The sequence below is a fragment of the Porites lutea genome, chromosome 3 (assembly GCF_958299795.1).
Source record: "Porites lutea chromosome 3, jaPorLute2.1, whole genome shotgun sequence".
NCBI lineage: Eukaryota > Metazoa > Cnidaria > Anthozoa > Scleractinia > Poritidae > Porites > Porites lutea.
The window spans coordinates 29282718-29308488 of NC_133203.1; the positions used below are offsets into that span (position 1 = coordinate 29282718).

General features: G+C 37.6%; 2 protein-coding genes across 2 annotated transcripts in view; both read left to right on the plus strand.

Moving 5' to 3' along the window:
- LOC140932123 (uncharacterized) overlaps positions 1 to 18947 on the plus strand; it is a 33741-nt gene extending 14794 nt beyond the window's left edge. The window contains exons 9-21 of the mRNA XM_073381770.1: positions 3495 to 3636; positions 6427 to 6498; positions 8772 to 8843; positions 10140 to 10211; positions 11352 to 11423; positions 12015 to 12086; positions 12625 to 12702; positions 13247 to 13318; positions 14057 to 14128; positions 14207 to 14278; positions 15032 to 15106; positions 16286 to 16357; positions 18487 to 18947. Of these exons, the coding sequence (XP_073237871.1) occupies positions 3495 to 3636; positions 6427 to 6498; positions 8772 to 8843; positions 10140 to 10211; positions 11352 to 11423; positions 12015 to 12086; positions 12625 to 12702; positions 13247 to 13318; positions 14057 to 14128; positions 14207 to 14278; positions 15032 to 15106; positions 16286 to 16357; positions 18487 to 18598 (1055 nt within the window). The 3' untranslated portion in view covers positions 18599 to 18947. The remainder of the gene's footprint in view (positions 1 to 3494; positions 3637 to 6426; positions 6499 to 8771; positions 8844 to 10139; positions 10212 to 11351; positions 11424 to 12014; positions 12087 to 12624; positions 12703 to 13246; positions 13319 to 14056; positions 14129 to 14206; positions 14279 to 15031; positions 15107 to 16285; positions 16358 to 18486) is intronic.
- A 102-nt stretch (positions 18948 to 19049) lies between these two features.
- On the plus strand, positions 19050 to 25090 carry LOC140930877 (cysteine repeat modular protein A-like). The gene is made up of 5 exons (XM_073380589.1): positions 19050 to 19431; positions 20026 to 20252; positions 21578 to 21703; positions 21991 to 23538; positions 24550 to 25090. The coding sequence occupies exons 1-5, from the start codon at positions 19361 to 19363 to the stop codon at positions 25044 to 25046; spliced, it is 2469 nt and encodes an 822-aa protein (XP_073236690.1). The 5' UTR covers positions 19050 to 19360; the 3' UTR covers positions 25047 to 25090.
- Positions 25091 to 25771: the final 681 nt, after the last annotated feature.

Consider the following 25771-nt stretch of genomic DNA (forward strand, 5'->3'; position numbering starts at 1 on the left):
ATGAATTGGTCGAAAGAAAAATCACGCCCACACCAAATCACCCAACCCGCCCCTCAAAAGTAAAATAGTTAGTCCCTTAGAGTGAATATCAGTTCAGAGTATGTGGGACCAACTGTTGCAAGGACACGTATTCACAGGTTCTTGTACAGTTAGGGAAAAATTGAAATGTAAAATGATCCTTAGATTAAAGTGTAATCTTTTGAGACGAAGTTGTTCGTGCAACCACTCTCTTAAGTGCTCTCTTGGAAATAACCGATTTGTTATGTGCTTAACAACCAATCTTCCTGAGTGCACCTACACATTTGTGAGGAAATAAAACGAAAAAGAGCCGTTTAAACGACATAGAGACGGAGAGAGGTGACGCACAACAAGTACCTTTATGGTGTTAAATTGTATTTTTCCTTCATTATTGTTCCCTTGATTCCGAAAACCGTTTTATGTTCCCCTGTTCCAAATTGGGGATATTTTGGCTTTAATCCTCAATTCCCCAGCTTAAAGTTGCCATGTTCCCTCGTTCCCCAAAACTCCTGGGAGACCCTCATTAGTTGTATTAAAATTGATGTACGGGAAAGAGGCTTTAACAAAATACAGAATGAAAGATCTTTTATATAAATTTTTGCCTTTTTTGTGTTGTTTATTTAGATTGCAGACCTCAGTGTAGTATGTCATGGACCCTTGTTAACAGAAATTACTTAAAGTGCAGAAATATAACGTCACTCACGCACGTTATAAAGAAATGTGTCCCTACGATTACGGAAACCTTGTAAGATATAAAGCTATTAGAGACTTTTAAATTCTGAGACAAGGAGGACTACGAGTACGAGATTTTCTCAGTACTAAGTAGTGCTCGCGCGTATGCCAACATTATTTTGGCGGGAAAACGTGATAGCCGTCGTCATTCTACTAAGAGTTTTAGCGAGAATGTCGTAGTGGCGGGAACAAGTTATCAAATTTTAGAAGTTGAATCATTTTGCGACCGGGAAAGGGCTAAACCTCCAATAAAAATAACCGCACTAATTTTTCAGTTGAAAAATAGTACATTGAAGTTTCCGGGTTGGATATTTTTCGAGAATAAGCGAAAAAACTTTAAGTTAAATCTCGTAATCGTAGTCATCCTCGTCCTCAAATCTAAAGCTCTCTATTTATGTATGCCAATGGACTCTTGTGAGCTCTACAGCGTATAAAATCTGTATATCTCGATAGTATCTCCATTCATTACATATCAAATAACTGTAACGTGAAATATTGAAGACATGACATCAGCTCAGATACATGTATGTTAGGCTGTTTGCAGTCCGCCTTTTCTCTTAAAATCCGTCTTGTTCTTATCTCAGCCAGCGCGATTGCAAACCACGACGTTATGTTACAATAAGGGATTGGGACCAGACGACAAAAGACGGACTGCGGACTCTTATTTTTTCTTCTCGGGCTTATGCCCTCGTTTTTCGCGTGCAGTTACTTAACAAAGAAAACTAAGAGACTGCTCGCAGTCTACATGTGTGTAGGATGGGATAGACCGTGAATTTATTTAACCTCGGTAGTTTTATCAGCTGCAGGCCACGCAGATTTACATAAAAGCCGTGCATTAACTAATATTATATCCATGAGAATCCTTAGTTTCTGTATATGAAAAGGTAGAAGTAAAACTATGAAGGTCAGTGGCGGATTCAGGGGAGGGGCCCGGCCCGGCTCCTCTTATTTTTAGACCAAACTGAGGCCCGAAAAGACGAAAAAAAATTTTGGAGACCCCTCTCCCTTTATCCCAGGGTCTGGATGACCCCCCCCCCCCCCCCACCTTATCTGAAGGTCTGGCTCCGCCACTGAAGGTAATTTGTAGTAAAAAGAATAATTCTCAACATTACATTAAAGAATCAAAGAATATCTGAACAAAGGCCAAGCAAACAATTCTAGAACAAAGGCCTTGGGACATTTATTTCTGGAATTTTTTCCGACCTTTGACATACTTGCATTTGTTGCTTGCAAATGAGCCTCGAATACCGATATTCTGATAACATTATACTTGTAAATTGTAATTTGTTTACCCACGGAGCACTAAGGAGTTCATAAGAACTCGTTTAAACGTGTCCGTGCCTTCCAGATCTAATTGGAATTCGAAAGTGTTGGTTTTTAAGGAGAGGGGAAAACCGGAGTACCCGGAGAAAAACCTCTCGCAGCAAGGGAGAGAACCAACAATAAACTCAACCCACATATGGCGTGGGCGCCAGGATTCGAACCCGGGCCACATTGGTGGGAGGCGAGTGCTCTCACCACTGCGCCGCTCCCATACTATTAAGAGTAATAAAAACGTTTGTTTTAATTGGGCCAACATACTAAGTATTTTCTTTTTTGTTCGACAGGGATTTATCTTCGAATAATATCCAAAATCTACAGAAAGACGACTTTGCCAGATTGAAAAATCTGAGACAACTGTAAGTTAACAGAAATCTCTGCCCCAGAGAGCAAACAATAAGAGCTCTCCTGAGGGGAGGAGAACCTCTGCACATTTGGGTACTTATCTTTTGATATACTTGCATTTGTTGTTTGCAAATAACTTTCGCCTTACTGATTTTCTGATAACATTATACTAAGAGTAATAAAAACGTTTGTTTTAATTAGGCCAACATGCCGAGTATTTCTTTTTTTTTTTCGACAGGGATTTATCTTCGAATAATATCCAAATTCTACAGAAAGATGACTTTTCCAGATTGAAAAATCTTAGACAACTGTAAGTTAACAGTAATCTCTGCCCCAGTCGGTACCAATGACAAAACGCCAAACAAAACAAACAATAAGAGTTCTCCTGACAATAGTAGAACCTCTGAACATTTGGGTACTAATCCAGATGCTCTGCCAAAGGCCATCGGTTTAATGACCTTACCTCCCACCTTTCGTATGTGGTTTAGTCCGAGAGCATCTATCACGACTGGTAACTAGCAGGTCAAAGGCTTGACCTCTGTTGGGAGAACAGGTAGTTTCTTTTAGAAAAGGCGCCCCTGTTACTTCCTGGAGAACATTTCCACATAATAAAGAGGCTGATTTTCAAGCTAAGCTAAAAAAGGCATCAACATTGTTAATTGCAGGTTAATTATCCGACTATCACAAATGGGCAATTTTAAAAATGTTACTTATATAAAAAAAACCCTGACATACAGTAGGCAGCTTGAACAAGTGGTCAGAGTGTTTGACTTCCAGTCCAGATGCACTGCCTTTAAGTTTCACCCTGACCGCTAGCTGAATTTGTTCAAGGTCACCCAAGTTTAAATCCTCGACCACTCTTGTGAATAGCCACCTTACCAATAAGGTGAGACGTGAATCACAAGTAGTGGATCGTTACCAACTTAACATCAATCCCTTTCAACTTTGAATCTCAGGCTAAGGATTCGCCCTGTTAGGCTTGGACTGCCTACTTTAGTAGTTTGGTCTTTGTTCCCGAATGAACATCTTGACGGGGAATGTCGATTTTAAGTAATGGTGCATGTTGTCGTCTTAATCAGGGAGTATTTACAACAGAAAAGCTTTCTCTCACGTCAAAGCTCTTATCTTCATTCCCAATGGCTCTTTCAGGATCCTGTCTTCTAACGCCATTGGACTTTTGCCAGAGAGTGTGTTTGCCTCTCTTGAAAATCTTGAAGAGTTGTAAGTTATTTTGTTCAAATAATTATCTGTAGGAAAAGTTTTGGAACATTTGCTGTTATCAAAGGCTATTTGTAGTCCATTACAACATATAGATTGCGCCAGGGCTAAAAGCGAAGCCTCCGTTTACATACTCATAATATAAACAATTAAAAAATATGATAAACGCTAAGCTACCTAAAAACATCCTTTTGAGGGAGGGGCTGAGTGATTACAGGAAAAAGGATCCGGCAAAATACCTGAAATGACAACTCTCCCATCAAACTAAGTCTTATGTTTACAGCTAAAAAAATCGTTTTAATGCACGATACTCTTTGGTAGCAGCCAATTTACAGGTTACGATTTCTAGCGTCAATGTGGAGCTTTAGCATCGCCGACGAAGACGGCAGCGAAAACGTCACTTTTAAAATGAATTCGCGTTTCGTCAAACTTTGTCGCGTTTATTCCAATTCGCTGAAAATGTCAAATGTATATAGGCGAATTTTCCAGGGGTTGATTTCTTGGGGAATTAAATAACAACTTATGGGCGCAACTAATATGAACGCTAGGACCCTAAATGAAAGTACCCCAAACCTTGTAGTTTTTATGACAGTGCGCAATTACGCTATCTGACTTGTCACTGCGAGAACTTTTACTGCACCTTTCCGTTGTTTTGAACGAGGTACTGCTTACAGTAAATTGAAGAGCAGATAACTGAGGTGGAATTAGGGGTCGTCAAGACCAATGTACCGACTGGTCCAGTTCAGTGGCCACAATAATCACCTGCTGGTTCTAAAACAATGGAAAGGTGCACTAAATCGGAACATTCCCTCGCCCCTTGGATAATAACCTCTCGCGTCTTAAAAAAGGCCTCAGACATTACCTTATATACATGTATAATTAATACCTTTAATCTAAATTTATAGCATCATCCACTGAAGGGTAAACAAAATTTGCATCAAAGCCGGAACATCTTGAATGCCTGCTCGTTGATTTTAGTGATTTCTCAAATTAACCAGTAACAAAATATTTTATTTTTAGGAAGATGGTTTCAAATAAGATACCAAAGCTACCGGAAAGCATTAAAAACCTGAAAAAGCTAGAATTCCTGTATGTAAAAAGAACAGTATAGCCGGGAAACACGGGGAATATTATTATTTTTGTATATCTCTGAAATATTATACACTTAATGTCAGATCCCGAAGGAAACAGTTAGTTTTGTTTTCCCGAGAGTCCTGATGTTTCCCGAGACGAAGTCGAGAGAAACACCAGGGCTCGAGGGAAAACAAAACTAACTGGTTTCCTGAGGGACCTGACATTAAGTGTTTTGTTGTATTTCTAGACTTTTACATCAACAACAACAAAAGAATAATGGGAGCGAACCAAACCAGTCGACTCGGTACTTATAACAACACAAATTTCATTCTTAACACCGCTGAATGAATGATTTACAAAGTACATTCGTTATATTATCTGCGTCTTTTCCCTCCACTAGCTACAGTTTTTCTTCTGGGAACTTTTGGAATAACTTTAAAACTCGTTGCTATTTAGCTTGAGGCTTCGTGTGTTGTGTTGTTGTGTTCATTCACAAAAAAGAAAACTGGCAGGACCTGGCGGTGTTTTTCCCGCCTTTTTTCACGCCACTTTCCACCATGCATTTATCACGTGCTCTAATGTAGCCCGAGCGGGGTACATTGCTTAATGTATCACATCACTGTATCGCGGGCTCAATTGTACAACTTATTGAGCTCACGTGTTTGTTAAAAGTACGCACTGACCAGTTATTAGTTTTAATTGTTCACAGGCTCAATAACTTCCGGTGTTTTACATTAATAGCGCTAAAAAGGCCATAAAATAACTAACTTATAAACCTCGTCCCTTCGGTCATTACAGGCGAATCTCAGAACTCGACCTTGATGTATTATGACCTCACTCTTGGTTAATAAGTGGTATTTAATCCTTCAAATATTACTTTTTAATTGTAAAACTAAAATAAAAGATAGATAGGCAAGGGAAATAATTAACAGAAAAGGCGTTGAGGTATCATCGTGTAGGACACCTACTAAGATAGGAAGAGTGTCGGTCTCGCCCTGTGAAGATGAGTCTTTGGCTGAGATGTTGATGTAGATATCGCTGATAGCGTGGACGCTTGCTGTGGGAATCCCCTAGGCCCTCATTTATCGAGACGGGTGGACTAGAACGATATTTTGATCATGTGACGCATGCTTTTAAAATGTTAGACTTGTTGATCATTGAACAGTTAGCGTGGTTAGTAATGCATCAAAGAGTGAGAGTCTGAGATGATAGTGAGAATTTGAAGTGGCAAAAGGGTTTGGATCAACATTACATAAGCAAACGGTTTCCAAAAAAAGATCGGGGGAAACAGGGACAGCATGGCAGCGAAGTTTCTTGCTTAGATCAGCTACAAAACAATTATTGGCTGAGGTTTTTGTAATATCCGGAATAATAGAGGTCGAAGTAGGTGTTGATAACGCTTACCGAGACCTTGATTATTTGGATATCACAAAAACGGAGTCTTAAAATCGTTTTATTGTACATTGTTTTGAAGAAAATAACGACAAACACACTTTCGCAAGGAACCTGAATTGATATTTTTATTGGAAATCATGCACTACGCGCGCAAACTACAGGTTAGTCAGTCATTTGCTAGTAGCTAACTAACTAGTTGGTAGGTTGCACTGATTTCCAAAATTTTGCTTTTAGTCAATGAGAAGACAGATAGTGTGTACAATGTATGATAGATCTATGATAAATTGAGGAATGTAATCAAGTAAAGTTGCTCTTCTTTTACAGGGATTTCGCCCACAATGCTTTAACAACTATTCCTGGGCGAATGTTTTCTAACATGACGTACCTGTTTGGATTGTAAGTTACCAGTGTCAAATGTGACGATCAAACAGAAGGGGATAAAGCTTTGGAAACAAAGGACTGATTGGCAAAGGTTGCAAAATTTGGAATAAAATCTTCTCGTTAACGACTGTTTAATCGCCTTACCTCTGTATTAATTATTTTATTGGTCTTTTTTTGTTATATTTTTAATGTTTTGCCTCTTTGGTGCTTTTATAATTACGCCAGATATTCACTTCCTAAATTAAAGTAATTTAACTATTGTTCCTTTACATTGCACTTTTGAGTCACTTATCGTCGCAAATTAATTCCTATTTGCCCCCACCTGCATGAAAATTTTAACAGTAACCTCGTTTTATTCACATCTGCCATACTTGAAAAATCAAAACTCTGTGACGTCAGCTGTGTCTGTTCTCCAACAGATTACTGTGGATCGATCAATGCACGCTTATTATAACGCGTATTCAATATGTTGTATACTGTGAAACCCCGTTAACACGACCGCCTTCGGGGCACGGAAATGTGGTCGTATTAACGGGGTGGTCGTTCTAACGAGGTAGGGTCTCAATATGGTGCAACACTCTTTAAACATGTACTGCGCTTGAATACCTTTACTTCCGCTATAAATCAACATTTTTTCGACTTGCCACCGCCATTTATTCCAGCGCAACAATATGTAACAATGACGTCTTTCAGTTCCTTCATAGTACAGGATAAGGCCTCTTTTGAAAAGACCTATTCTCTATATATTCCCTATATATTCGAGGAACCAGACTTTATATATTCTCTATATCAATTAAACATGCTATTAAAACTACAATAATGTCTGCCTAAAAACATTCAATTAGCGGGATAATTTTACAAGGAAAATAATAACTGAAGACTCCAAAAGGTGTTCGTTGGTCTTAGTAACGGCGTTTTCAAATAATAGAATTTGTGGGCTTTTCTTAGGGCTACAAAAAGTGGTCGTAATAAAGGTAAGGGGTGGGTGTAATTAACCGGGTGGTCGTATGGTGAATCGATCCTCCGTAGAAGAAAGAAAGAGCACTGTGAGATCACATCAAGTTTTAGAGTGTTATTATATGACATCAGCAAGGCCATGCTGTTTTGCGGAAAACTTTTTGATGAAAAAAAAAATGATAGTAAATAGAATTGAAACAGCTTTGACATAAGAGTCCTAAACCAATCTGTAAAGTCTGGACTCTTTTGAATGCCATTTGCTTAACCGTTAACCATGTGAGTGAAAGTGCTTTAATCATCAGTGTTATTTTTCTTAATTTTTGACAGGTATTTATGGCATAACCGTATAAACGTTTTATCTAAAGAAGCATTTATCAATTTGAGTTACCTGCATTTGCTGTAAGGGGACAGATTTATACCTGAATTCAATGTACATGACATGGTTGAAATAACGCTTCAGGTTATAGTCAATTTTTTAAATACAGTAGAGCAACACTGTCCTTAAAGACAATGATGCAAAGCTACAATCACCTACAAAACTAGTTGACACGTATCTTACCACCTAACATAATAACCCCTCTCCCTATGTAGTGTTTCATATAAGGCAGCGGCGTACACTGCAAAACAAACCAGAAAACTGTTGGGGAGGGGCCATATTCAGAAGTATCAAAAGAAGCGAATTCTACCTGACCATAAAGCCAAGCCCTTAGTACACTTAATTCTGTCCGTCGTAGTCATCCCGGAGAATGTCAGCCATAGTGTTAGAAGCACTCAATCTCGCTGACATTTAACATCCTGCTCGATGTTTCCCGACTAGATTCTAGAGGCCTCTTGCTGCGTACAGGGTCGTTGCTAGTAGACTATTAGCAGAAACCAGAAGAAATGCGGGTTTTTTATGTTGTTGGATTATGGTATTGAAATAGACAATATCATAAAAGAGACGATGCAAAATGGGTGGAAGCGCCAAAGGCCCTAGAATTCTCAAAATAAGGACGTCCTTTAAGTGTATTATTGACATTTTTTTATGATGTGCAAGGTTAGTTCTAGGCATAGTAATTGATATTTCGCGTTTCATAAAATTTTGATAGTGATTCGCTAACCAGAGAGTTATCAACTTTCAAAACAATGAGATCTTTGCCTCAATCAGTAGTTTGTACCGTTGTGTGTATTGAACGTGAATTAAAGTCTGGGGGGTCAAAGGAGAAAGGAATGTACACTGTAGTACTTGTAGCTAAAAAAAGGTGTAAAATGCTTACATAGGTCTTTACTATGTTGCATAAACCTCCAGTCATGTCAAATAAAGATTTGTGGTTCCTTTTTGTTACATGTAGGTATTTGTCTTCAAACGCCCTTACATCATTACCCGAAGGAGTTTTCGCGAGTCTAGAGCGACTAGCTATGCTGTAAGTCACGCAAAATTGTGACTTTATTCTCGCCGGATTTAGATAATCTTGCAGTTCAGTCTCTTTTGATAATTATGATTCATGTTATGTTTCTTGCAAGGAATGCATCATGGATGCACCCGGATATATAAAGGGGCAATGTCATGATATTGCTGGCTCTGGTCAATTCTGTGCTGAAGTCGTTACTTAGTGCCTTTACACATACACAAAATACTCCTATAGAGTTATCAAGTCGATATCATTGAATCTCAGACGTCCCCTCGAATCGAGCACACTCCAGAGAGGGATGTCTAAATCGCCAAACAGTCGCATATGTTATGTAAAATTATGAGAAATTTAAGGGGAACTGTCTTTGATATTCAGCGGATCGCATGCGCTGGTAGGGCTCAAACTTTCGACAATCTTTATCGTAAACAGCAAAATAGCCATTATATAACTATATTTGTTAAATTGAACTACGAATGAAGAATCAATGCGAAAATTCAGTGGGTTTCATTTAGAGACGCTTTGCGCTTAGTTTCGGCGTTGATTTCCTTTATGCAGAGCAGCAGTGATCTTTTTTTGGGAGATTTATAATATGCTTGTGTCGAGCTAGCAAAATGTCGAACTTCCTATCATTTCCAATGTGAAGTGCAATGATTTTGTTAGTTTTTCTTTTTTGCTTGCTTGCCGTCTGTCTTCTTCGCTAAGGTTGATTTATAAGTGTCCGCGATCGAGTTTTATTTTTTGAATTATGTCGCCATTTAAGCAAAAGATTCGTTCATAATACTGTATGTAGTTAACAGTTTGCGCGTTTAACACATGACGATTCAAGAGTAAAACAACTCTGTACCATATAGACGTACCTTTCCGGACGATATTTCTTAGTTTGCCGAAAATCTTTTTTTTTTGCATGAATTTCCTTCCGGGAGTATGTGACCCGAAAGGGGCGTCTGGAATTCAGGCTTGCACTAACCATAATATTTTTTTCGGTGATTTTTGCAGGCGTGGCATTAGAACTTGAAAGCGTTGGCCCATACAACTTTTTCAAGTCTCAATCCATGCCCATCCTGCCTATCCCTTGCAAAAGACGATACGAAATAGTTTTAATGCCTAAATATAGTCTTGAATAACTGAACTGGACCATTGTTTTGGTATTCAATTTTGGCATAAAATTATAGCAAATTATTATTATGACATATCTCTAATAAACTATTGGTTCTTTTTCATTCGCGAAACCCATTAGCCATGTATTCGCTATAATAACCACATATTGTCTTAAGTTTAAAATATGTCATTTGAATAACTTCTACGCAGATATTTGTCTTCAAACGCTCTAAGAGTGATACCTGAAGGGATGTTTGCTAACCTGAGCAATTTACAACTACTGTGAGTAAGATTAACTGAACTTTGTGAGCGTAGCTTGCACAAAAAGTTAACTGTTCTTCCATATAAGCAGACAATTGTTTTGAAAATATCCGCACAATGCATTCTGCTTAAAATCGCTTGGCAGTCCCGATAACTTGCTCTTAGGATGTACTTGTTAATAAACTTTCGTCTCATCTATTTTTGTTGATCATGTTTTATTTTTCATTTTAAATATTAGTATTTTCCCTTTCAATAGATTATATTTGTTTGCTTTTGACGAGGATGATAAAATCAATAAAAGTAATGTGGAAACAAAAAATTGAAACACCTTATAACAAACAGTTGTTTAAACTGGTGGAATTTAACCAATAAAAAAACCAACAAAGAAAAAAATTGGACCCTAAACTGTTGACTAATACCGTAAATTTCCGAAAATAAGCCCCTCTATGTATAAGCCCCTGCAAAGATAACTCCCCCAAACTCATAACGCTATTAACCATCAGTTAAATCGCCCCTCGAAATATAAGCCCCCCCCCCCCCCGGGGGCTTGTACTTGGAAATTGCCCTCAATAGACCAATTGGGCTAACTCAATGTTGTACCCAATTCAAACCCTTTGGGAATAAAACTTTTTGTTTCAGGAATTTCCATATCATTTAAATGTGAATGCCACCTTATAATGCAAATACGGTGCACAAAGAATCTTAACCCCGAGAGATCTGAATTGGGTACAACATTGCGTTAGCTGAATTGGTCTATTTTACAAAGTAAAACAAAGCAAAAACAGTAAATTTCCTTCCAACTAAAAGGCCGCCCAATCGATTTTGAAACGTAAATTTCCCTCGGTACATAAGCCCCTCCGAATATAAGCCCCTCAAAAAGAGCCTATGAAAAATATAAGCCCCGGGGCTTATTTTCGTAATTGTACGGTATTTAAATTACAATAAGGGGATGTATACTACAACATTCGCCATTGGCACACCTCCCATAACACTCCTTGTATGCCCTTAAAGTTTTGAATACCCTCCGTTAGTTTAAATGTCTCCTGGGTATTGAATGTCCCTAGAATAATTGAAGACAATGCTTATGCAAACTTTTTTTGGCAAACAAGGTGCCTTATGGGAGACATGCAAATGACTAATTTGACTTTAATTTTTTCCCAGAGACCTTTCGTTGAACAAAATAAGAGAACTACCTGTAACTACCTTTGTCAACCTCGGTAAACTACATTTAATGTAAGTAATAAAAAACACAGCCTACAATCATTCAATAAAATTTTAGAAAAAAATGCAAAGGCACAAATGTTATTATCATCATCAAATATAGTGGCATTTTTAAACGACAAGAACAATGCGATTTTTTAATGGAAGGATGACACTGGCAGAAATGCTTATTAAGACTAAAGAATGTGGAACCACTGATCGTGGAGAAGAAAACATTTAACGGAACTATCTTCCATTTCTAGCCATCTCCCTTTCGGGTTGAAAACGCTTCCCGTTCGAAAAGATTCGAAAATGGGGATAATGGATTTATTGAAAAATGGAACAAGGGAGATGAGAAACAGGCAGCCGTATATTATTATCCCCGTTTGTTCGGTCCTTACTGCAAATTACGGATCCTCGTTTTTTTTTATCGATGAAAAATACTCGGTCCGTAATTTACACTAAGGACCAAAAACTCGCCTAATAAGAGGTATTTATATTGTACATCAGAAAAAAAATGATAATTTGGTTCTGATATGAACAGCTTACTTGCAAAGGAAGAAATGACTACCGGCGAAAGGTACTGCTTAATTCTACTGATTTATTAAGCTTTGTTTTCCGTAGAAATATTTCATCAAACGCCTTACCCGCGCTACCGAAAGACGTCTTTGCTAATCTAACAAGCCTGTTTACACTGTAAGTGGGAACCTACTCCTCGCATATATTTTGTATCCTACATTAGCATTATTATTATTGTTGTTGTCTTTGACAAACAATTTTCTTAGCGTTTATCAATTTTCTTTTTTCTGGGAAAAAACTCTCCTTTAATGGCAAAAAATCGGATTACTCGGGTGCTATAAAAGTGAAGACGATTTATCCTACTGATATTAAGAACATTCTTTGCGCCTCTGATTGGCAGAAACGTCAATGGCGTATAGAAAATTCTTAAATGCTTTTCAGTGAGTGCATCTAAGTACGTATAGTATGTAAAGTATAGTATGTAAAGTGTAAATAAACGGTTACTATTTTTAGCTCTTGTAAAATTGAATTTCATTGAAATAATAAGTAACTCATAAGATGCCAGTTTATTTATTAAGATGTTTTCAAGTGTCCAGTTTTCGTCTCACGATCCTCGCGCTCCCACGGACCGTTTTCGTCTTACGATCTTTACGCTCCACAGACAGTTCTCGTTTTTTAAGTATTCGATAAGACAACGCTTCCTCATCACTTGCAGGGACTTGTCTTCAAACGTTTTTTACGACACTTCACTGCCTGATGGCTTGTTTGATAAAGTACCTGCTCTGACTAGACTGTGAGTAGTTAAAATGGCTACGGTCTATGTCATGTTTATTCTGTTGACAATTTAAAAAAAATTAAAGACGCACTTATTAGTAACGCTTTTTATTCTTAATAAGGCTTTTTGATATTGTACATAACACATGACGTAATTCTTATTTATCATCTCGTCATGAAAACTGTGCCATATAAATTCTTAATTCTTCTTCTTCTTCTTCTTCTTCTTCTTCTTCTTCTTCTTCTTCTTATTATTATTATTATTATTATTATTATTATTATCATGTTTAGCAGGATATACGTTTCTATTTTTTAATCCACTGTTATGTTATTTAGAACGGAGTAGTTATTTTCACAAACTAACCAACTAGCTAACGCCACTTATTACTTGCCTGTACTAATTTACTAACTGACTGACGGATAGAAAAACACTTTTGATAGTTCTTCTTTAATTGTAACTAATTGAGCACCGTCTTATCTGAAAAACCTGTTTATTTTTTAAAGCAGGTGTAGGATTCTTACAACAGCGCAACAGAACAATAAGTTTAGCTGATTTTTTCCAGGCATATGTCCTCAAATTTCCTAACAATGCTTTCTGAAAGATTGCTTGCAAACGTGCCAAACCTTGAGTATCTGTAAGTCAACATGAGTTTACAAACAGCACAAATAGTAGGCGTGTGAATTTAAACAAAATGCAAGGCTGATCGTACAGCTCATGGTAAAAGGGGTAGTTTTACTGTTAAATTATTTAATTAGACCAAAGTATTTCTTCGTCGCAAAAAAGCAGTCGCACCACATATTGCAATACAAATGAAAAGAACATAATATCACGTCACGCAGTTGTCACGAAAGGGCCAGCACGATTTTGCAGATATGGCAGTGGCATCAACGTCCTACAATAAAGCTGAGTCATTTCTCCGGAGGAAAAAGGCGCTCTTCTCATATTGACGGGAACGGGAAGAGCCGGGAGATTTACCCATATATGCACACAGAAAGGGCTTCAGTATATTTGTGTGCTTAATTGACCAAGTGCGATGTCAAGATCACCGGAGTAAAGGAAAAGGGAAAAGAGAAAGAATAATACGCCGTACGTGTGGTGTAGTCTATAAGGATTAAAGTCTAATGAACTATTTTGTGAAATGTCTCTAACGCTCCTCTAGAAAGAGGGATGGGATTCAGATGAACTGCTAAACACCATAAACCAAAAAAACAACTTTATGTTTTGATTTTTTTTTCCAAAAAGTTTTGATTGCAGATTTTTTTCTAAACAGAGACGATGACGATTCTTTCATTATAAAACAACTTTCTTTTTCTCGTCGCCAAATTAGAAACGTATTTGTCAGTGAAAAAGCCGGGTATCTTATTTCTTACAGGGACATATCATCAAACGAGATCAGTCTTTTACCGGATGGGGCGTTCACAAAGCTAAGATCTCTTAAATATTTGTAAGTGAAATAAGGGCATTAAATCTTTTTAGACAAGTGTATCTTGATGTTTAGTTTAACAAAATACGTTTCTTTCAGATTTTTACAAAACAACAACTTATCTAGGATATCAAACGTGACTTTTTCCGGAAACAGAGATCTTTTTTACGTGTAAGTATTAACCATAAGATAACTATCAGTCATCCTTCTACATGCCATCCAGAGTAATGTAACACTCATCCAGACGTAGAAATGAAAATTCCCTTTTAGTTAGAAGTGGAACCTTTGGGACACCTGTATTATTCAAGGGACACCATCTTCAGGTGACACAAAATTTGTCCCGGAAAAATGTTCACATAACTTTTCCATCTGTGACCTCTTTTGGAGGAACACCTTTATTCAGGGGAAAGGGGCACTTCTTCTGGGTCCCGAAACCCTCGTTAACTTCCATTTAGGGGACAGCTTAGCACTGTGTTGACAAGTGTACACTAGTCACAATGATGACACCTTTCACATCAGGAACTATCTCACTTAAATCGATGTGTTGCACACAATATCACAGATTGACAGATGACAGATGATTTTGGTTTTGTACATTATCTAACTCCTTGAAATAATAAAAAAAAAAACCAGCGGAATAAAAAGAAATAATTTATTTATTGGTTAATTATTAACAAACCCCAGTCCAACCTCTTTTCAGGGGCCTTGGTCCCTAGGGTGTCCACTGAATAGAGATTTTACTCTATCAAAATTCATACTTGGCTCCTAGCTTGAGGGTAAAACAAAAGAAAAGAATCTGTAATCCCTCCATCTCAACGCGATTTCTTCCTTTTATCTTATTTCCATTAGCAACTCGCAGCCAGGATTCATAATAATTCGAAGCTGGCGTATTGATTTTAAATGATCCCTCTTACCTCAACTTAGATTTTTGAGCGCCAACCGTTTGAAAATGATCCCAAGTGGAGTCATGTTTCTTTATAACTATTTTATCGGTGTGATGTAAGTATTGCATTTGTCTTAGTTTTTAAGCCGCCGTTGTTTCGATTACAATTTTCTTACTGAACGATGTTCATGTATGATAAGCGGTAGTTAATATTCTACTGTAGTTGTAGGCTAAGCTTACCAACAACTTATTCAACTCGAAGACCTTTACTATCATCACTTTACAAGAAACTACACTGAGAGGGGCACCCAACAACCGAATGCTTCCAAATAAGCCAGAATTGTATCAATAGGGTTTCTCTATGCTTTAAAAGCTTGTTTGGTTAATTTGGAGCTGCCATAAAAACTATTTACATGTTCGGATATCTTAGGGGAATTTACATCGTTTCGAAACTTTTTCGTCACACCCCAAATTGTTAGCAACGTATCCTGAAAGGTCCTCTTGAAAGTTAAAGGAAATGTCGTAGTCGTACTTTAATAGACCTTTTTAACTTGTATGTTTTGTTTTCCCAATTCAGACCACGTGATGCTCTTTAGGGAATTTGCCTTTTGTCTTTTCATTAATATACATACATACGCATGTGAGTACACGTGCATAAGACGACAGTTGAAAGAAACAGTTCACGTGGTCTGTAATCGGAAAAAAAAAACATGCAAGATAAAAAGGTCTATTAAAAAATTCTAGGGGACGCTTTGCCTTTATAAAAAGTGAAGATCACACACACACTGCAACAATCATGGATAAGTTTGTAGACAAACTTGGAATGGAACGGTTTCCAGATATGTTTAGCCGAGCTTTAGAAATTTGTGGGCAATATTTGCTCCTTCGAACAGTTATTATAGAGATAAAACGTCGTTAGCTTCCCTCCACTGCAACACATTAACTATGACGAATATATTCACTCTGAAAACGGTTGTGCTTGTGACTGCTGTCCTTGCTTAGCTTTATCCGACGCAGAGTGACAACGGCAAATCGTCTTGACTAGGGAGGAGGGCTTGCACCATCTTAATTTTGGCTTCATTTATTTTTCAAAAGCCTACCAAAATACAGATGAAACCAAGGAATTGTGATGAAGATACAATCATGAAGAAGACAAAAATATTTATATCCGAACATGAAGTCCTCTTTATTTAGTAAATGGCTTGGTTTTTTAACGGTAGCTGCACCTTAAGGGCTGTATCTTTTATGTGCTGACCGTTCACATTTTTCGTTTCCATTTATTTTATTGTTTTTAGAATGTTGTCTGATAATCCCTTAACAGCAATTGAACCGAAGGCAATTAGGATTCCCGACAGTGGTTTGAGCTTGTACGTTATATTTAGACTTATTTTTGGAGCATAAGTACAGTTGACTCCAGATAACTCGTACCCTAGAAACAAAGTCGCACTCGAAACAAATAATGTTTTTACGGTTATGTCAAAAACATTTCATTGTTTTGAATTAACAGAATTTTAAACACACGAAGTCATATCCTTTTCAAAATTTTGGCCTTGGGTTTATATTTTAGAAAAATATTCTTAAAATGTGTTAAATTTCAACCCCCATATATCTTATAAAATGTATTCTTGTATAAAAAAGAGTTAAGTTATACATTGGCCTTGTAAAAACATGGAATTGTTTAATGTTTAGAAAATTTATTAATATATAATACCCAAAAACCTAGTTACAGGTTCATTCCCATTGCGTTTTAGCAAGTACATGTACTTTTTTTTGTCGGAATAATTTTTTTTTCTACCTCCGTAAAGGTCTTGTGTACACATTTAAGTGATGACAAGTTCAGTGTGTTTAAAACACAATAACAGTTTTGTACCTTAAAATTTAGAGGAGTGCTGAATTTCGTGTGATGTTCTACAAGGCGGGGTTCGTAAAAACCTGTCTGTTTGTTCTACGTATTCTACTTTACAGGCAGGGTAGGGTAATGTGCAGATCATACGGGAATTAAGGTCTTGACGTACACGATAGTTAGAAGAGCAACAACAACAACTTTATTGACTTTATCTTCGACACGAAGATTTCAGTACCAAAACAATGACAAATGAAGAAAGTAAAATAAAAGTTAAGTAAGAAAGAAAGGAACAATTGAATATTATCACAAAAGAAAAATTACTTGGCTATGTACGGCTTCTACGCTACTCGTATGGTAAGAAAGTTTAATTAGAGTTCGGATGCATAATAATTTAGAATATTTTCAATATAAGAGGCACTGAGATTTATGATGTTTTCATCGCACATAGACATGATATATAAAAATAGTGCCGTGCAAGACATATTCGTAAAATTACTGTTTATCGAGTATGGGCTCTCCAAGAAGATACCCCTTATATGAGAAAGTGATGAGTGGGTAAATTTCAGTTAGAAGAGCAAAAAGTTTAGATTTTTGACAGATGATTGTTGTATTGACGTCACTTGAGACAATGTTCTTACAACGTATCTTCTCGGAAAACTTGGTGGCGTTCGATTGGAGCTTTGCCAAAAACGTTCCAGGCAAAGAATCTCTTTATTAGGTTCATACCTCTTTTTAGCTGGGTCGCGCTTGGGCCATGAATCGATGAAGAAAGAGGCCATCAGTAATTTTAAATATGGACCTAGAAAACGAGGTTGAAAAGACAAAAAGTTGCTTATTATATATGGGTTCCTCTTTGGGAGACCGGAAATAGGAAGAAGACAAACGAATTGCTACTTATTAGACAGCCCTCAGAAAGTGAAAGTCTCTATTAGCTCAGAGAAACAATAGCGCAATGCAAGGGCTTCAAAAGTGAAATCAAAATGTAAATGCGCCGTGTTGAAAAAAGTACAATTCTGTCAGAACTAAGAGCACTGCAAGTCCTAGCTCGACAATTTGACACTGAAATATATGAATATTACGTTTGACTCGAAGTCGCTTCTATCATTCGTTCGCAAAAAAACTGCAAGTGGCAAGGAAGCCTGTCAAGATCAGACTCAGAAACGTTTGTCATGTCAAAGGAATCTCGCTTACTTCTCTAAAAGCAAAATTTCTTGAATATCCGCCAGTCCATTCTATCCTTCTTAACTCTGTTTTGCAATTTTTGACCTGTGATAAAATTTTCAATTTCCTGACTAGAACATTCTTTTTCGATAAGATTACGTTTCAGTGTTTTCATTCACTTCGTTTTAAAATAATCAGGTTAAAATTTAGAAGGACGAGGACATCTTCCAATTTGTAGCTCAAAAACGAACATTTGCTATTGAAATTTTGCTCCGCACGGTAAGTTAAGAATCGCAAATTGTCCAGTTGCAAGGCTACAATAGGGTTAGCAATATTATAAACTTTCTTGTTAATGTATCAAGTGAGTAAAAATGGGTAGCTTTTTAAAAGAATATGTTTTGTCCATTTTAAACAACACTTTGTAATAACATTGTTAGAAAAATTAGCATATATTGAAAAAAAAAATCATTTTATCTTATTTCCTTGCAGATATTTGCTGCGAACTAATCTAAAGACATTGAATCCTGAGTCTATCGTTGGCTATCCAGCACCGGGATCAGACAGTAGCAGCTTACTTGGCAGCTTTTTTTCCACAGTGTAACGTATATAAAATGTGATTTACAGAAACAACAACCTTCAAATTTTCCTGGCTCCAGAGGTCCCTTCTTGAAATACTCAGGATGAAGTAAACCGTGCCTAGGGTTTGATGGTTTGGATTAATTTAGGTTTCTGAGAAACTTCCGACCGACCCCTCCCCTAAGCCATCATTTTGCCCTAAGTGAGAAGAAAGGGTGAATGTTAGCTTGGGGGAGGGGTAGGTGGGCAGTTTCCTAGAAACCTAAATTGATCGGATGGTTTTAGATAAGAAAATATAACCTCTGGAATCCAGGGTATCTTCAATTAATAGGAAGCAAAAGTATTCGTTAACGCTGAGGAGATTATCCGGAGATTATCAGTTTTCGGGAACAGAAAATCACAATGTCAAAATAACTGTGCAGGCGTACTTTCATAAGAAATTTATTCCGTAAATGGCCTGCACGTTCTATGTGTGCCATACATTGTTTGATATGTGTTTGCTGATTTTTTTTTGATGAACTTGAATGAGATACCTGTTAAATTCGTTCAAAGCTATAGAAATGTTTTGTTTCTGGAACAAAGCACCTTACAACTTCCTCCAACAAAGAGTGTCGAATCTGCTATCTCACGAATTAGAGAATTTGGACATGGAAGTCTAACTTGTGTTTAATTCACGCTTGCAAAATGATATTTTAGGGATGCTTAGAGAGTTTAATTTACCTTTTTACACGTAACATGTTCCCTGTTATTGTAGTCTTTGTCGTTGTTGTTTTTTTTCCACAGGGTGATGAAGGATAGGAGGCTAAGGACAATTAAATATTATTACCGTGGAGGCGGGGCTGATTTTTTAATATATCTGTCAGTACAACAATTAAGACTATTTGAACGCGGGGATTTTTGTTAAAAATCCTTAAGAAAAGTGCTATTATTACCACGGATTTATGTTTTATCGCCAGGTAGTGGCCGGGGGGCTGTTTTTTTTCATTCCATCTATGGGGGCATCTCTTGTTTCACTTCCGAAATGATTTTAACGCTATAAACCATGAAACTAGGAACGGAAACTGGTACAAGAAGTTTTTAAGGTGAAATTTTCGGTTAAAAAGCTTTCATCTTTTACGCCTAACCCCTTTGAGACCCTTTTGTTTACCCTGATCACAGGCTACCCAATGCAAAAAACGGAACAGTTGGTAGTAATGTGTAACAAACCACAACTTAACGACAATTCAAGGAAATAAACCAAACCCTGTGCAAACCAGCAGAGTATGACCTATTCTTTGACGTAATTTACCGTTCGACCAAACTCTTTTTGTGAGAATTTTTTTTTTTTCTAATTGCATGAGGATAAAATCATTTTCATATCAAATGCTACGCCCTTAGCTTGGTTTCAAAACAGAGGTTTGAGAAAACTAAGAAACGGCCGATTAAATAAAAACTTAATTTCTTTCCGTATAGATATCCCCACGAGTCAAAATCACAATCGATTGTGGTGTATAACAGTCACAGGGAACCAGCCAGAAGCCTAATTTCTGCTCTTTCGGCCTCGGGATTCAGACAAGTTTCTGGCGATCAACCGAGCAATGTCGGACCGTTCTTTTTATCATACCACCTGCCATGTCCTGTTGGCACATTCTCCAACATAACTTCTCAAGGAGCCGAAGGATGCATACCCTGCCCCCCAGGTAACAGAGGTTCCCATTCATACTTGACATTCCTGTCCTGTCACCGTAGTCATCTTGTTGTATTATAATGTTCAATTAAACCCTAGTTCGGTATTCACTACACACAGGGGCGGATCTAGGATTTTTTAATGGAGAGTGGCTGATACCAATCGATCACCAAATTACACGTTAATTTGTCTTAAGTTGTCCTACGTTTGTCCCAAAACATGGCGATTTAGAAAGGACAAATTGGTGACTTTAACACTGCAAACTCTTGGAAAGCCACAAAATAGAAAAAATAGAAGCTAATAGAAATACCTTACTAACCTAGTCGGCCAAAGGTGAAGACACCGTCATTCGTCCAGGGTGCAGCGCCACAAATTTCTGACAAACTACACTTCTCTCGATGGTTCTGCATTTGCATGCATGCATGTATTTCTATTTTTTGGACCAACGTATTTCCGTTTGTTTTTCCGTGTATTAATTTTTTTTTTAGGTGGACTTTCCTAGGGGGAGGGGGGGGGGGGGCTAGCCAGCCAATCCACCCCCCTGGATCCGCCCCTGACACATCCACTTCTGTACGGGACATTCCCTTATCCATGTTTAATCAACGTTTAAGGAAATCTCTTCAGTTCACTACTGTGAACGCAAGTTCCTTAAGGCTCTCTCTCTTAACTGTCATTTCCCCGATCTTTTTAAGTACACTGTACAATTTGGTTGTCACGTTCTTTGCTTGTGTTGTTTGTTTATTTGTTTCTTTGATTCTCACTTTGTTTGTGTGTACTATTTGTTACGTTGCTTGCGTATGTCGGCATTTATTTATCTCTTTGGAATATGTAAACTATATAGTTTAAGCGCTATATAAATAATAATTCTTTATCTTAAAACCTTTATGTACCAATATTGTACATATGAAACTTGTTTTTGTCCTTTGCTTTCAAGAGTCTTCGATATCTTTGCGGTAAACTATCTGAACTGGTAATCAGAAAGTCCTACGTTCGACTCCTGTTGTGCGGTGGTCACTCGTCTTTTTTGGTTTTGAAACAAGAGCGATCAAGAAACCAAAACCTCAACAACATACTTCAAGTGCAAACATATAGTTTTAAAGATTTATGGAAAAATATTAAGTTTCATAGTAAGACACTCCAAGGCAAATTAATATTATACGAAGGGGATTCAATATGATAACAAAGCCGAGAAATTTGTTAAGAAAGAATAAGTTAAGGCAATATTTTTAAACACTAATAAGACCGACCTAGAACTTTCTAACCATTGAATGTCTCATCATATACTAAAGATTTTTTATATGATACATATGTTTTTCTGATACACATGTTTTTTTTTAGGTGGGTTTTACTCCGATGATATTGGATATGTGGGCACAAGCTGTAAGAAATGCCCCAACGGTTCTTTTGTTGCCTTGAATAAAGCACCAGGAAAACAAGTTCAAGATTGCAAGACTTGTCCTCTTGGTAAATAGCTACAATAAGTATACTTTTGTTATGTTTCCAGTGTTTGTTTGGTTGGTGGCTATTATTTTATATAAATTTTGTGCAACTTACAGTCTGACAATTTTTATCCATGAATAGGTCATTTCCCAGATCCAAAAACTCTCATTTTCAAAACGAGGCTAAGTGCAAAACCTTTCTTGTGAAAATGAGTTTCATTTGCATCAATGGCTTTGTAATTAGCCTGACTTTGAAACAGAGGCTTGAGGCAACTTTGAAGTGGCGTATTATTCTGTTGCTTATTTCAACAGGAACAAACAGTGACGCCCATGCGGGATTGCGTGCTTGTAAATGCCTGGAGGGATATTATCGGACTCACATGTTTGAACTGTGTCGAAAATGCGAAGATGGACTAAACTGCGAGAATGGATATGCTACTTTGAAACCTGGCTATTGGTGGAAATGGAGCAATAACAGCCTTAAAGACCGCTACCGAGTTTTCATAGCCAATCTCTTATCATCTTCGCCATCATTTGATAAAGAGGACGTGCAATATGCGTATCCTCTACCAACTCCACATAAGTGTCCAGGAAGAAAGTCATGCAAAGGTGGCATGGATTCCTCTTGCGAGGATGGCTACAAAGGCCCCCTTTGCAGCGTGTGTTCAAAAGGATACTTTAAACAATTTCAACGATGCAGGAAATGCCCGACAAAGACGTGGATTGTCGCCCAGATGTTAATAGTTGCTACAGTTATTTTGATCATTATTGCAGTTTGTGTTTGGACAAATAAGATGAAGAATAAGAAAGGAGGGGAGAGCTCTTTAGCAGACTCTTTCTTGTCCAAAATCAAGATTGCAATTGGATTTTATCAGGTGACGTATGGTTTGCTTGAGGCCTTCTCATACATTGAATGGCCAGAGTCTTTACGAGCAATTGGCAAGTATTCAAAAGTACTCCAGCTAAACATACTTGAGATGGCTCCAATTAACTGCTTTTTCGAGAGTCTACAAGTTGATGCTTTTGCCAACTTACTTTCAATAATCGCAATAAATTCTGCCATCATTATCTGTGCAGGCATATGTTACGGAATAAGAAGAGCTGTTATCTCAAGGAAAGAAGATATGGATATCGAGCAAAAGTTAAAGGAACTGTCACAAGCTAAAGAAACCACGTACAGAAATCTTTTCTTTTTCCTGTACATCACCTACCTTAGCACGTGTTCTAAGACAGTAACTGCTTTGCCCCTTGCATGCCGGGAACTTTGTCAAGACGAAAACGAGGACTCTTGCACGAAGTACCTGAAAGCCGATTATAGCATACAATGTCATGGGCCTTCGTTCAATAAATTGGTTATCGTGTCGTATTTCTCCTTAGTTTACGTTGTTACTCTTCCTTTCTCCACATTTATTGTTCTTTGGAGAAAGCGAACTGTAATACTTGACGAAAAACCTAATGGTCTAGACCCAAGAACTGAAATGATCAAGGGTTTGCAATTCCTTTACGAAAATTACACAGCTCGTTCATGGTACTGGGAACTAATAGAGACGTCTCGTAAAGTAGTCGTCACATCTGGTTTGATACTCGTGGGGCAGGAAAGCAGATCATATATTGGCTTAGCATGGGTCATTGCCGGTATGTATGGAGTGTTCTTTGCCTGGAATCGTCCGATACAAGACGCCTTTGAAAATCGACTGATGGGCGCATCCATTGCTGTTACAGTTTTCAATTTGGGTGTTGGGGCCGTCAGTAAAATTCCTGCAGAGAACTTACCTACAGCGGCCGACGTTTATATGGACATGGTCGTATTCAACATATTAGTTCTTGGAGCAAACACGCTGGTCATCGGATTACTGGCCTGTAAGATGCTTCTTATATTTTTGACAAACATATTTTCTGTTTACTTTTAAGCAAAACAACTCAAATTTATCCATTTTCCACATGGGTAACCCTATATGAAACTTATATGAAATGGAAATGAAATGATCTTCTCTAAAGTCCTGTCAAACTTGACTGTCTATCTACATCGTTGTGAAATGTTATGACGGTTGAGAGGAATTCATACATGGTCTCAACACAAACTTCGTTATATTCCAAATTGTTCATGACGGTTTCTATTATGTTGTGATGACGGTCCGATTATTTATTCATGAGATTGTCGACTGATCGTTGAGAAAGTACCGTAAAATTCCGAAAATAAGCCCCGGGGCTTATCTTTTTCAAAGACTCCTTTTTGAGGGGCTTATTTTTGGAGGGGCTTATCTATGGAGGGAAATTTGCGTTTCAAAATCAATTGGGCTGGCCTTACAGTTGGAAGTAAACTTACCTTTTTTGTTTTGTTTTACTTTGTATTTGAGGGCAATTTTCCAAGTACAAGCCCCCAGGGACGGTTTGGGGGGCTTGTATTTGGAGAGGCTTATACATGGAGGGGCTTGTTTTCAGAATCTTACGGCATGCTACAGGATGATCTCATTGTACAGACAATGTTGATAAAAAGTTCATCGGGGGATATCAAAATGAGGTAACGTTTAAAGCGGATTTGCACAGAATGCAAGTTTCTATAAAGCACCACAACCGTTTCAAGTCATCCTAAAAATCATCCAATTGAGTTAATAGGATAATAAACAATTTGAGAAGTACGATTTCAAAATATAACTTGAATCGGAATCGATGTCCCCGTGCCGGTTGATATCCTTATTTTTATGATGTCCACTGGAAGAAGATCTAAAGTAAATTAAAATTACAAAATTCTACTCGATATATAGCTAAGCGTGTAAAGATTCAAAAGCTATAACGACATTTGAACACAGATTCATTTTTACACATGCTCGGAGAGTTTAGTTAAGTAGAGAACAAATTTTTGTTTCGCAGTTCAGTACATGTTGCATCTGTGTGCCTTCCTCAAGAAATGGTATAAAAATCCGAGGTGGTCATTTTCCTGCTGTCTTTCCTTGATCCTGCCTTTTCTTAGTTTGTCTGGGGACATTGATGGTTTGGTGGGAGAAAATATAATGAACAACCAAGGAGATACCGGAGATATCGAAATGCCTTCTATCGCTGCTGCTGTACAAGACAGTGGGGCTACTGATATTACTCTCGATAATAGTGAACAGCCTGCCACACAGTTGCAAATTGTGGAAAAGGGAAACCACACTGCTACGATCCTCTCACAGACTAATGAGGCTTTTGACATTAGTGTTGAAGAAAATAAACAAGAAAATGGTAACAAAAAGGAAATAGAAAGCATGCAGCCTGTCACATGGCCAAATTGTGGGGAAAAGCAAAGTATTGTTGTCCCCTTCTACTCACAATACAGGTCATCAAAGTGTCATCGAGAAACCCAAACAACGTTGATGGTGCTGAATTGATCCATCGAAGATGTTTAGGCTAAAGGGCAGATAAACTGATACTTCTGTCGAACCTTTATTTCCGATGCGTTTCGTCTCTTACTGAGACTTCTTCATGGAATGAATACAATTAACAAAGAACAGCATATATAACAAGTTTTGTGTGTAAGTAAAACTTCCGGTAGAAGTGAGTAATAACTGAACTATGCTGTAAACGGACGTTATAAGAAAAGCATTAATACATATGATATTGCGTGTTGTTATATGCTTGGGGCCATACGATTAGCGCTAATCGTGTGCCACCAAAAATAAGCTATTTACATAGATGTGCCTAAGTAGTCAAGTAGACAGTCTAAGTCTGGTAAATATCTCTGGATGACCCGCTAGTTAGCGTGACTGCAGTTGAATGTAGAATTAAACACTACCATTCTAACGTTTGGGGATTTGTGTTTTCGCGAAAGCCATTTAGTTCTGTTACTGTATTTAACCTCACTAAATAAAGGAAGTAAAATCCCATCTGGGTAACAGCGACGCCGGAGACGCTTCCAGAATTTCCCACGCGTTTCGCTAAAAGCGCATAAGCTCGCCTCTAAGTCCAATAAAAGCCCTCTTGTTGCTCGCGGGAATAATGTACAGATACTTATTTAGTGGCTTTTGATAGGTAGAAAACTGCAGTGCGCTAAAATTAGCATCTTTGTAAAGAAATAAATCCAGAAACGAAATACTACTTTCGTCAATAACATACG